The sequence below is a fragment of the Schistocerca americana genome, chromosome 9, assembly GCF_021461395.2.
Source record: "Schistocerca americana isolate TAMUIC-IGC-003095 chromosome 9, iqSchAmer2.1, whole genome shotgun sequence".
In the NCBI taxonomy this organism is placed as follows: Eukaryota; Metazoa; Arthropoda; class Insecta; order Orthoptera; family Acrididae; genus Schistocerca; species Schistocerca americana.
The window spans coordinates 207,323,010-207,335,983 of record NC_060127.1 but is presented as its reverse complement, the minus strand read 5'-3'; the positions used below and the strand labels follow the sequence as shown (position 1 = coordinate 207,335,983).

The window sequence follows — 12,974 nt, the reverse complement described above, 5'->3', positions numbered from 1 at the left end:
AGGGCGAGACTGTACGGCGGATGAGGAAACAATTCCCATTTAAAAGATTCGAGAACTTCACGAGTGGCATTTGCCGTGTGGGCCCGGGCGTTGTCGTGAATCAGCAAGATCTTTGAGCCCATCTTTCCCCTGCGCTTGTTTTTTATTGCTCTTCTGAGGTTGTGCAGAGTTTGGCAATACCTTTGAGAGTTTATTGTAGTGCCTCTTTGCAGTAAATCCACAAAAATCACACCTTTTCTATCCCAAAAGACAGTCGTTACGTGGTTGAAGGCGCAGGCGGCCGAATTTTACAACGAAGGAATTTCCAAGCTCGTCCATCGCTACGATAAGTGCCTTAATTTAAATGGCAACTATGTAGAAAAGTAGTATTTAAGTGTGGCTTTCATCTGTATATAATAAAAAAATTTCCAATACTTTATTTATTTTTAATTCCAAAACGTAATGCACTTTGTGGATAGCCCTCGCATTTCAGACTACAAAGATTCCAAATGATTTTTAAATACAATTATACCACGCACAAATCACACAGTTATTATTGGGATAAACTTGCAGCCACACACAATGATTCATTGTTTAAAGCGACATAAACATTTACATTCATCAGGTTAAACACACAAGAAAAAGTCCTCACTAATGACCACAAATTCATTCAATAACACTCATCATTTTTTGTGTTAGTTCATAACATTACCTGTTCCCTTCAAAATACGCTACACTGTCCAGCATCCGACAACGACGACTTGACATATGTGACCTCAACTGATCACTCCGAGCACACCGTTTGTTGCAACGGGGACATTGAAACTGAGGTTCTTTACCACATTCGTGCTTCACATGTCTGAGTAAGCCACTGCGGTACAGGTATGATTTTCCGCAAGTGGGACAGTCAAATCGATTAGATAACACTGTGGAAGGTGTCGACAAAATTGAGTTCCTTAAATAATCACTGCCTAATGGTGGATGTAGATCATTAATACCTTGAGAACGAAAATTCCCTTCATATGTAAGACACTCATTCATTCTCCTGCCTTCCCCAGTGTTATCTTCAGCACTGTTACCTTCATCAAGATAATCATCATCATGATAATCATTATCATCATCATCATCATCATCATCATCATCATTGAGAGTAAGATCTTCCACAATTTCCATCTGACTCTCAAGGGCCTCAGATTTTGTTTCTAGTGATATCTCCTGTTGGCATGTACTCAGATTTTTCGACCTTTTGTCAGCTAATACCGCTTCCGGCATTAAAAACTGTTCATTTTCTGTGATATCTATTTCCCCACTGGAGCTCTTCAACTCCCTGCACATGGACTGACAATGAACTGGGCTGAAACCTCGTTCACCAGCTGAGCTAGACGTTGTGGGCATTACTTGCCTTTGACTTGGAAGTTGATGCATACTATCAAGATCAGGAGTAATGAAATCTCCAAACATATTTTGATCTGGTCTCTGATCAGATTCACTGTGATTAATATTTTTTCTGTACTTCCGAGTGGATTTAGGAATGGCGTCTGCTCCCACAGGACATCCGTCCTGGGAAGACGCAACTGGAGAGTTTCCTCTAATTGACTGCGACTTTCCTTCCGATTCATTCTCACCTGAAGTGAAGCGTGACACACAAGCAGCAGGTTGGGATGGAAGAGTTTCTGGAAATACTGGTGGCACATCTCTTCCACTGCCTTTCTGCATATTGACATCATCCACACATCCACTGCCAGACAGTCCCCTTACCTGAAGGGACTCTGATAGCTTAAGAACACCACTAAGCTCCTCTTGTGGTACATTTACTTCACCACGGTACATGAAGTCCATCAAAGCCTTAACCGTGTCATACTTTACACCGTGCAGAATAATAATTGGGTGCTTCTCATAGTTTTTGGTGAACAGTTCCTCAAAATATGGACTACAAGCTGAAAGAATTATTTTATGTACTCTTAAATACTGCCCCTCAGCACTAATTGTGCAGTCTGTTAATTTCTCATTGTCCAATAGAGTATCAAAAATAGACACCAAAGTAGCTTGATGTTTATTCCATTTCAAATGAACATTGTTGCTCTGATCCATACTGTTTAGCCGTTTGCATGAGACTTCAAACACTTGTATAAAGCTGGCTGAACTACTTCAGTGAAATCATTAAATACACACGCACTCAGTTTCCTACGAACATCAAGGAAATATTTAGATCCATGTTGAACGTCTTCATACAGTAAAACAGTGTTTCTCAGGGTTCTGCAGAGTGGAATCTTCAACCTTTTGTGAACAACAGCTAATCCAGGGCACAAAACTGCCTTCAAATTGCAGATACCATCGTTGTTCCACAAATTCTGAGCCTCCTGACCTAGTGTGTAAAAATCTTATGTTAATCAAATTATTTCCAAGAAGTAGAAGTTTAAAAAAATATATATGCATAACGCATGAGTGTGAGGTACAAAGACATGTGCTGCAACTATACACAGGACAACTGCATCAAAAATAACCACAAATTAATAAATACACACAAACATTTCACATAAACGTTGCTACGAAATCACACAAAACTAAATTGTCAGATTTTGCAATTTTACTTTTTGTGCAACAGAAAATGTGTGTTGCTTTCTTTTTAACTGCACTTCTGGCACTCTTAATGACAAAATCAGTAAGTTCCATGAACTTGAGAAACTTTTGTTATGGAAGGGCACATGAACAAAACATGCAGTATTAATTACTTAAGTATATTACTTCAAATGGAAAACAAACACCTGCAAAACTTTTTCAGTTAATTAATTTTATATATTCATCAGTATCTCCTTGTGGAAATGTATTACAATGGCATAAGTGAATTGATGACCATAAAGGCGAGTCAGCTGACATGGATTTAGATGCAGCACAAACCTTGTGGGTTTTTCCTGCACAGAGAAATGAATGATGCTATCCTAGCATTGTGAAACGATACTGACCAGGCAATAGTTATTTATACCCTACAGTTTGACTTAATCTAGCTGAGATTTGACAGGTAGCAGACTGGACTGCTCCCACCAACAATACACCAGAGGGAGCTGCACTGGCATCACAGCTCCCACTGTGTTGCTACTACTGTCCTGCTGGAAGAAGAGGCACTTCAGGACAAGAGTCACAAAATTTGAGTCTTTACAGAAAGATGCGATTTTCTGTGAAACGATTTTCTGTGAAATACACACATTTTTCAAGAAGATGGCATCCGACACTTGAAAAGCAGTGGACAGCATGTCGAAGTAGTGAATCGCCCTCACTAAAAGTTAAGAAACAGTAGGGTTCCACTATAAATCTACTTGTGGCCACTAATTATTAATAGATCATACAGATTTGACAGCCTGCTGCTGCTGATTTCTTGGGGAATTAGTAGCAACAAATCTTGACGATATCTGGATGAATGTGGGACACAGTTAAAAAAAAAGAAAAAAAAAAGGACTGGACAGACGATACCGTCAGCAGCAGTATAGCTACTCAAATGGGCAGAGGGAAGAGAACAATTTAGCACTTGCCAGAAATTCAAAAGGTCTCAGTCCTAATTGTCTTATGTTATTTAGTTCAAATAAGATGTCCCATCTACCATGAAGAGATAAACAACAATACTTCTGTCAAATGGTTTCACTCGGTGCTTCGAAACAAAAATCTAAACAATTTTTATGGACAATGCCCCATTATTCTGTTGTATAAGATAAGGTCCCCACAAAGGCAACAAGGAAAGAAGAGAAATGTAACATACCAGTTGATAGTAGCTTGAAAAGGGTAGAATCATTAGAACTCGGGCCACAACACAAGCTAAAGTATCCAGTTTATCTCGTGGATAAAATGGTAAAAAAAAAGTACAGCCTTAAAGTTCTCAGACTGCCACCTACCATTGCTATTGCTATTTCAATACGACAGAACACAACTGGACTCAGGTCAAATGAAATATTGCTAAAGAGAATAAAAATATTACATTAATTCGATTAGAAAATTTTTGAACAAGGCAACTGAAAAAGGACCACCAGAAGACTGGCAAGAAATGAGTAATACAGAAAGCATGCAATAATGAATGTGTATTACAACAGTGGGACAAAGACTTCTAATATCTGTCACTAAGGGCAACAACACCAATAGTTCCACTGACCTGGACTCTGGTACTGAATTAAATGGTGTTTACCGATTGTCTGACTAGTATATAATGTATCCTAATAAACCTCTTACTTTCATTAAATATTGTGTTTGTGAATATGTTTTGATCAATTTCTCTTTCCTGCTGTGAGACAAATGTATACTGTTCTGCTATATGCCATCCTCTCCACAGTAAGTTACTCTGTGTTTTAAATACATTTCATTTTGTATAGACACTAAGATGTTATTTCAATGAGTGCAATAGTTCCCAAGATATACAGTGACAAGAAGGAAATTTTTCTGAATGTGAAAGCATCTCTCGCAATCTACAAACTTAGCTGCAACCACCGTGTCGCATACTGCACGGGTGTAACTACTAACAAGCCGTTTGTCCACATGCACTGTCTCTGCCAAACTGTGGAAAAGAGATAGCTGGATCACTCATTTGCTGAACATGCCACCCAAAACAATGTGCTGCTCTTTAATGAATGCTTCACAGCCTTTGCCAACACCTGATTTTCTGAACTGCACAGCTGGGAACACTGTTACAACATATCCTTTGTTCCCATACCTCCCTGGCCTCAACCTCTGCTAGTCCCTGTCATCTGCCTTCTGCCACTGCACCTACAAGTCCTGCCCACTTCTCTACCCCCCCCCCCCCCCCCCTCATTCCCCACCTACACAGCCTTCCAATGCTGCACCTAGCTGCCCTATCCTGCTATCCTGTCACCACCATGCCCCTTTATGCTCCCACAGCCAACACTAGCATCTTCTCCCAGAGCTACCCTCCTACTCAAGACCCTCACCAACTGCAGGAAATTGCTGTTCGTGTTGGGGTTACTGCCTGGTGACATTAATGGTGCGTGACAGAGTAGCTGTTGTGTACGTGTGTGAGTGTTTTATACTGAGGAAGGACTCCATTCTAAGTTTAAGTATTTCTAGTATTGTTTCTCATTGTGCCTGTATGTGATTCAGTGTCTTCTGTCAGTGGTGGGTGGTGGGTACATATCTCGTACTGCTTTCATCAAAACAGTTACAAGTTGGCTAAACACACAGTGCAACAATATAAACACAATATAAACACAATGTGACAGCTATCTTCCTTCATATATGTTATAACAGTAAAAGTAGCAAAATGAATCCTTCCACGGAAAAAAATAATTCTGGACCTAAAATATCTCTCCATTCAAATGTTCAAGTGGGCAATGGTGAAGCACATCATGTCAAAACGAGCAAGTAGAGAACATTATGAATAGGAACACAGAATGTTAAGATCCTGTTAGAAGAGAAGTTGCAGGAGGAAATGAAAAGAAACACAGTGGGAATATCTGAAATGATATGTAAACAGAAAACAGAATTTATCAATGACAAATTCAGAGTATCAAATAATGGAAAGTACAGAACAACAGTACAACAACAATACGGTAAGGATAGAGGTGTCGAATTGCAGACAAGCACGATGGAAAAGAAAGCTAAAACTCATCCCATGTAGGCTTTCACGGCCGGCGTCTTCATCAGTAAACACTTCTGGGCTAAATTGCCGTGGTCGATCTGTAAAACTTCTTCTCCCTGACATTTCGTTCTCAACTACGGAGAACATCTTCCGAGGTGAGTTGACGACTGGCTGCTAGGAGCTGGGGCTGCCGCTTATATGGAGATCGTAGAGGGCGCCACCGCACGTCACGTGGCGTCGATGTGTAGCTATCTCTGGCTATAGTCTGTTCTCTCAATTGCTGGCAATCGATTGTCACGTGATTGATGCAACGTCGACCGCCATACCTTGTCCAATTTTAATCCTTCTTCTTTACGATTAAAATTGTATTGATGTTTGTGGATTTCAATTGCCTCTCTATACATACGTGTATAATAATGCGACGTCCTCGCTAGCACGCTTGTCTCACCAAATTTTATTTCGTGATCTCCATCCTTAAAAACATGTTCCACTACTGCCGATTTGTCGATATGTCCCAAGCGACAGTTTCTTTTGTGCTCCGTCAAATGTGTATTGATGCTTCTTTTTGTAGTTCTTATGTAAACCCTGCCACAACTACTGCCACACTGAGAACGAAACGTCAGGGAGAAGAAGTTCTACAGATCGACCACAGCAATTTGGCCCGAAAGTGTTTACTGACGAAAGCTAAAAATGTTCAGTTTTTGGACTATGTCCTTCGTCACAAGTAGAAAACGCACACACATTCATGCATGTATGGCCACTGCCATCTTTGGGCACTGAGATCTGAATCATTACAGTAGGATCGTAGTGCTTCAAGACGACAGCAGAAGTGTATATGACTCGTATGTGATTTCTCCTTCAGATGGAGGGCATAGTCCGAAAACTGTGCATTTCTAGCATTCTTTCTCGCTGTGCCTGTTTGCGACTCGACATGTATGTCAGAAGCAAATTTGAAGTATTTTATTCTTGAGGAAAATTTAAAGAAATTCTTAGCATTGGGATAATATTAGGACCGAAGGTGAAGGATTAAGTGATATTAGTGAGATACGTGTTTGAAAAGCTGATAGCAGTGTAAATACCAAGAGAGAAGAAATTTCTACAACATTACACAAATAAATGCTACACAGCAGACAACCTCATGAGGAAGTGAATGAAAACTGTGACAAGACTTAGGATGTAAAAGAGAAAGTAAAGAAGGGTGCATGCTTAATAGGAATGTGTGAGTGTAATGGGGTAGCAGTTGAAGACCGAGATTGAAGAACAGTGAGAAAATGCAGGTTTTGAGAAAGTAATGGATGAGGAAGACTCGGGGTGGACTTCTGCAAAAGAAACCCCATAATTATTGAAAATATAATGCAAAAACAACACAGAATATATGCTTGGGTTAGTCCAACTTACTTCCACACACAACAAATTTATTCTACATTTTGGTACATGAACAATTTACGAAATGTTTGAGAAATACCATGATATTACCAGAAGTGATATCAAGGATATCAACTGAGATTATGTCATCCTGATAAGAGACATAATTATTTGATGCAAAAGATAGAAAATAGAAAAAAGGAAAAGCACATGTTATGTGGCAGAAGTAAAAATGGGAAGAAGCAAGGGAACTTTTTGAAGAATAATTCCAGGATAAAAGAACCCAAACACACAGCTCATTAGACAGTAGCTGCAAAAATTAGATTTGCCTTAAAAACTGTACACAGGAAGCAGTCGAAGATACAGTTGATTTTAAAGAGAATAATATCACTAAGAAACTGTAACTAACACAAAATTTTTTGGAGAAGATTCAAGAAAGAAGAGGACATAAAAACTCCAGCAAATAAGAGGGTGAAAAAGATATAGGCACTACATGGTCAACTTAGAAATGAAACTGATAAATCTAGAGCAGAATATCTACAAAGAAAGGTAAACAAACTGAGTAACTAGAAAGGAAGAGAGTTGTGATTTGATGTACTGGGGAAATATTTACATGGCCTTCAGAAAGGGGGAGGGGAACATAATGTGGGTGATAAAAGATTAGAATGGTAATGAAACTGCAGAAAGCAAGGCATCATGAATTAATGACAGAGGCACTTAGTAGAACTGTATGAAGCAAGATGTCATCCAGATGCTGTGGATATGAAGGACAAGAAATAATAACTCAAAGAGCACTAAGGATTTAGAATGTCAAAATGTTATGGTATAAGTTAAATAGCAGTTAAGGAAATTAAATGCAAGGAAACAGCTAGTGGAGATTCCAACCGGATGCTTCAGAAGTTTAAAGAAAGGAAAGACAGAAAATTACTCTCATGAATAAATGACAATAATTCCAATAACTGATAATGGCAGAAGAGAAGGGGATATAAAATGCAGACTGGCTATAGCAAGAAAAGCATATATGAAAAAGAATAATTTGTCAACATCTAATATAAATTTAGACATTAAGAACTCTCTTCTAAAAGGTACTAATCTGGAGTGCAACCTCATGGAAGTGAAATGTGAACCATAAGTAGTTCAGGCAAGAAGAGAATAGAAGCTTTTTAAATGTGATGCGATGGAAGAATCTGCAGATTAGATATGGAGCTCAAGTAGCAACGGAATTGGATAATGGTAAAAAGAAATTTATTGCACAATTCAACTAAAAGAAGTGATCAAATGTTATTACACATCCTAAGGCCTCAAGGTAGTGTTGATTTCATTGTGAAAAGAAGTGTGGAAGGTGAAAATTGTAGAGGGAGACCAAGGCTCGAACTCGATAACCAGGTTCAAATGGATGTAGGCTGCAATAGTTATGCAGAGGTGAAAAAGCTTGTCGGATAGACTAACGTGGAGAGCTCCATCGAACCTGTCTTTGACTAAAGACGACAATGACAATGATGACAACAACAACAAGTCTGATATCTCATTCAGCAGAAATTCTAATAACAATAACAAATAAACAATCAAGGCACTCTCTGGAACAATGACGGAACTGAAATCCAAGTCATCCAGTCCATGTACAAGAGCTGTAAATAAATAAATACATGGTATGATTCTCTGTATCTTGATCTCAATGTATTTTTGTTAAACTGTGGTTCCAGAGAATATCTCAATTGTAATGTAAAGTGAAGAGAAATGGATTAAGAACAGTTTGGCTTCAGATACGGCTTAGATATGAGAAATATAACTGGACTATATTATAAATAGCCGAGGAAATATAGATAGAAAGATATATGGAAGGTTTTGCATTCCTCTTACTTGGGAAAAAGACTACGATATAGTTTCCTAGACTAAATTTTAAGTTATCCTAGAGCAGACTGGATTAAAGGGGTAATAACAGAGGCTAACTATCTTTATATGACACAACAACAGAAGTGAGTATGGTAATTTGGAAATTCCCTGCAGAACAAAGCTGTTACAATGTATTTATACAGGTGTGTGTGTGTGTGTGTGTGTGTGTGTGTGTGTGTGTGTGTGTGTGTGTGTGTGAGGGAGAGGGGGGGGGGAAGAGAGAGAGAGAGAGAGAGAGAAGGGGGCGGGGGGGGGGGAGAAGAGAGAGAGAGAGAGAGAGAGAGAGAAGGGGGGCGGGGGGGGGGGAAGAGAGAGAGAGAGAGAGAGAGAGAGAGAGAGAGAGAGAGAGAGAGAGAGAGAGAGAAGGGGGGGGGGGGGGCGAGAGGTTGGATGCACGAACTCTCCATAGTTTTGAGAAAGGATTTTTCCTAAAGCTAGCAGAGTCATCAGTCTCTTTTATGTGCCTTTTGATGACTCAGCATATCTACTACTTGGTGAGTTGTTACCTTCAAAAGTAGAACTAATTACAGGAGATGATACAAGTAATTAAAACTGGGGGAGGTGTGTTTCACGCACTCTGTTTAATATCTATTTAAGCAGTCCATTTAAAAACAGATTCCAACAGAAAGAGTTGTGTGTCAAGAGAAGGGAAGATAATAAAATTTTCAACATTTACTGATGACATAGTATTACTGACTGAAAATGAATAAGCAATAAACAATATCTTAAAAGAACTGAACACCAGGTGCGGAGATTGAATATGCAAAACAAGCAGCAACATGGCACGTAATCAAGAAATAAAAACAATATTGCACAGAACAAATGTTTTACAGAAAGTGTTGTATTTTCATCTGTGTAGTAAAATAATAATTCCAGGCAAAGATAAGTGAAGTAGTGTACAAGCAGTGTTGTCCTCTATGGTGCTGAAGCATGGACACACTGACACAGAGGAGAGACATGCTTACAGGCTTTTAAAATGTGGATTTGGAGAAGAACAGAGTCTGGGAAATATGGAATGAGGTAGCATTAACATAGAGTAAGTAAGAAAAGACAAATCTTGGAAACAATTAAGAGGAGGAAATAAATTGGCTAGGACACTGGATGAAAAGACTGGACAGTAAAGGACAGATTAGAAGGAATGCTGACTGGGAAGAAGACCACAGGAAGAGGACGACACCAGACTACTGACAGTGTAAAGATGAATGTGTCATATGCAGCTGCAAAAAGGATGAGGATAAACTGGGAGAAATGGGGAGGGCTCAACTAGCAGTGATCAACCTGGCTAATAAGCAGAATATACCACCACCAGCAAATTTATTTTCTTTATTTATTTTTATTTTTTTCTTTTGACAAATTTACATATACTGTGGGGTATTCTGAAAGCATTGTTGGTCTGTTCCTAACTGAAAATTATCAGAAGAAGACATTCTCTCATACCATATTTTTTTGTTAGTGCTGTACTGACAAATTCCTAATATGACACTGCACAGGTATGTCAGTGCACAGTTAAATCCTCAACATAACAGAGGTGAAATATAAAGATCAGACTAGGATGCACCAACATGCCTACACAGAAAAAATATTTGACAGTTAAATGAGAGAACCAAAGTATAGCAATAAACTGTTCAATGACAACAAAAAATCATCATTTTGTAATTGAGCATAAATTACAGGAATCTCAATTTGTCAACGTTTTCATATCAACGATACCTGACTTGCACTCGTTTATGTAAGGTCTTCAAAAACAACATTCTGTTTATGACAAAAAGTATAGTTTATATGACAACACAATATAATACTGACATAATTACCTCATTAAATAGCAAATAGTACATATCTCAACGAAATTACTTTGTATGCATTGTGACTGGAAAGTTTCCCAAAAAATTTAAACTGTACCCATAGCAGATACAAGTCGCACAGAGATGAATTTGTGCCCACACTGCACCATGAATCACTGCTACAAACAACTTACACACACACTACCACTCGTGAAGTAAAACTCAGACAAAAAAGCCCTCTATAAAGATCAGAAACACACTCAACAGTGCTCATCCCTCATTTATGTTAGGGTTGTACTATCACACAGCCCCTTCAAACATTGCAACACATTTTTGCATCTGACAACAATGAGTAGCCATATGTGCTCTTAATTCATCGATACTAGCACACTGTTTCTTGCAGCTTGGGCACTAAAACTGGGGTTCTTTACCACATTCGAACTTCACGTGTCTCCTCAGCCCTCGCTTACACTGAGAAGACTGCCTGCAAGAATGATAACTAAATAGATTGCGTAACAATGTCAGAGATGTTTTCTGTGGTGTCACCGCCAGACACCACACTTGCTAGGTGGTAGCCTTTAAATCGGCCGCGGTCCGTTAGTATACGTCGGACCCGCATGTCGCCACTATCAGTGATTGCAGACCGAGCGCCGCCACACGGCAGGTCTAGAGAGACGTCCTAGCACTCGCCCCAGTTGTACAGCCGACTTTGCTAGCGATGGTTCACTGACAAATTACGCTCTCATTTGCCGAGACGATAGTTAGCATAGCCTTCAGCTACGTCATTTGCTACGACCTAGCAAGGCGCCATTACCAGTTTACATTGAGATTGTAAAACATGTACCGTCAAGAGCGATGTACACCAATTATGGATTAAAGTTAAGTATTCTACCAGTTACCTCCTGTTTTGCTAGTCTTATTTCTCTGACCTGTTCCAGAACTCACGCCAGCCTGCGTGAGCTTAAACGCATGCATTTCGGCTTCACCTCATAGTGACTTGGCTGTCTTGCCAAGTCACAACATTTTCAATGTTAGGTTATTTAAATGAGTATTGCCAAATGGTGACAGCAAACTGTTCATTTTTAGAGTATGAAAATTCTCCTAACATGGAAGATCTTCACTTATTTTCTTGCCCCCCCCCCCCCCCCCCCCCCCCCAATCATTACAAAAATCACCATTATTATGATAACCATCATTGTCATTTACTTCTACTATTTCCATGTGACTATCGAGGACCTCAGATGTTGTTTTTAATGTTATCTCTTCTTGAAGTGTCCTCAGATTTGTTGGCTTTTGATGTGTTAATACTGATCCTGGTGTTTCAAACCATTCCTTTTCTGCAATAGCTGGCTCCAAAAACCCTTCTTCACTAAATATCTGCACCTGACTGCATACAGACTTATGAGAAGTGGCAATAAAACCTGATTCACCAGTTGGGTTATTTAACTTAGGCAGTAATTGCGGATGAGATAGAAGTTGGGGCACGCTATCCAGGTCAGGAGTAATGATATCTTCAAATTCATATTGGCCTACACTCTGACCAGAACCAGAGTGATTAATACTCACTCTGTTCCTTGGTATCAATTTAGAAACAGAGTCAACTCCCTTGGGACTTCCTGTCTGGGATGACACAGTTGGAGAGAACCCTCTAAATGACTGTACCTTTTCTTCTGGCTCATTCTGACCCAAAATAAATCATGACACAGAAGCAGGTTCACACTGCATAGTTTCTGGAGTTACTGATGGAAAATCTTCCACTGCCTTTGCTCATATTAACTGCATCTACACATCCAATGCCAGACAGCCCCTTACTTGAAGGGATTCCAAGAGCTTAAAAACGGCTCTAAGCTTTCTTATGGTACATTTACTTTGCCACAGTACATAAAGTCCATCAAAGCCTTAACCATTTCATATTTTACATTGTGCAGGATAATAACTAGATGCTTCTCATAGTTTTCAGAAAACAATGCCTCAAAATATGGACTACAGGCTGAAAGAATTATTTTATGTGCTCTTAAATACCACACTGAGCACTAGTTGTGCAGTCCATTAATGTCTCACTGCCCAGCAGAGCATAAAAAGAGACTCCAAAGTAGCTTGGTGCTTATTCCACTTCAGATGAACATTGTTGCTCTGGTCCATCCTGTAGAACCTGTCATCACATGACTTCAAACTCTTGTATAAAGCTCACTAAATTAGCTCAGTGATATTGTTTACTACACACATTCAGTTTCCTTGGAACAACATGTAAGTAATTACCTACAAGTTGATCATCTTCTACAGAGAAATAGTGTTTCTCAGAATACTGTAAAGCAGAATCGTCAATTGGCTGTGGACAACAGCTAATCCCTGACTTCAGATGTCCTACAAATTGCAGATAC

General features: G+C 39.3%; 1 protein-coding gene across 2 annotated transcripts in view; it reads right to left on the bottom strand.

Annotated features, from left to right (window-relative positions):
• Nucleotides 1–12,974, bottom strand: part of LOC124551124 (longitudinals lacking protein, isoforms N/O/W/X/Y-like) — a 284,378-nt gene that overhangs the window by 17,197 nt on the left and 254,207 nt on the right. The window contains exon 4 of one of the 2 annotated variants that reach the window (XM_047126081.1): nt 450–2,344. The exons of the other annotated variant lie outside the window; for it this stretch is intronic. Coding sequence (XP_046982037.1) covers nt 688–2,070 — 1,383 coding nt within the window. The 5' untranslated portion in view covers nt 2,071–2,344 and the 3' untranslated portion in view covers nt 450–687. Of the gene's footprint in view, nt 1–449; nt 2,345–12,974 lie in introns of those variants that run through there. 2 annotated transcript variants of the gene reach the window in all.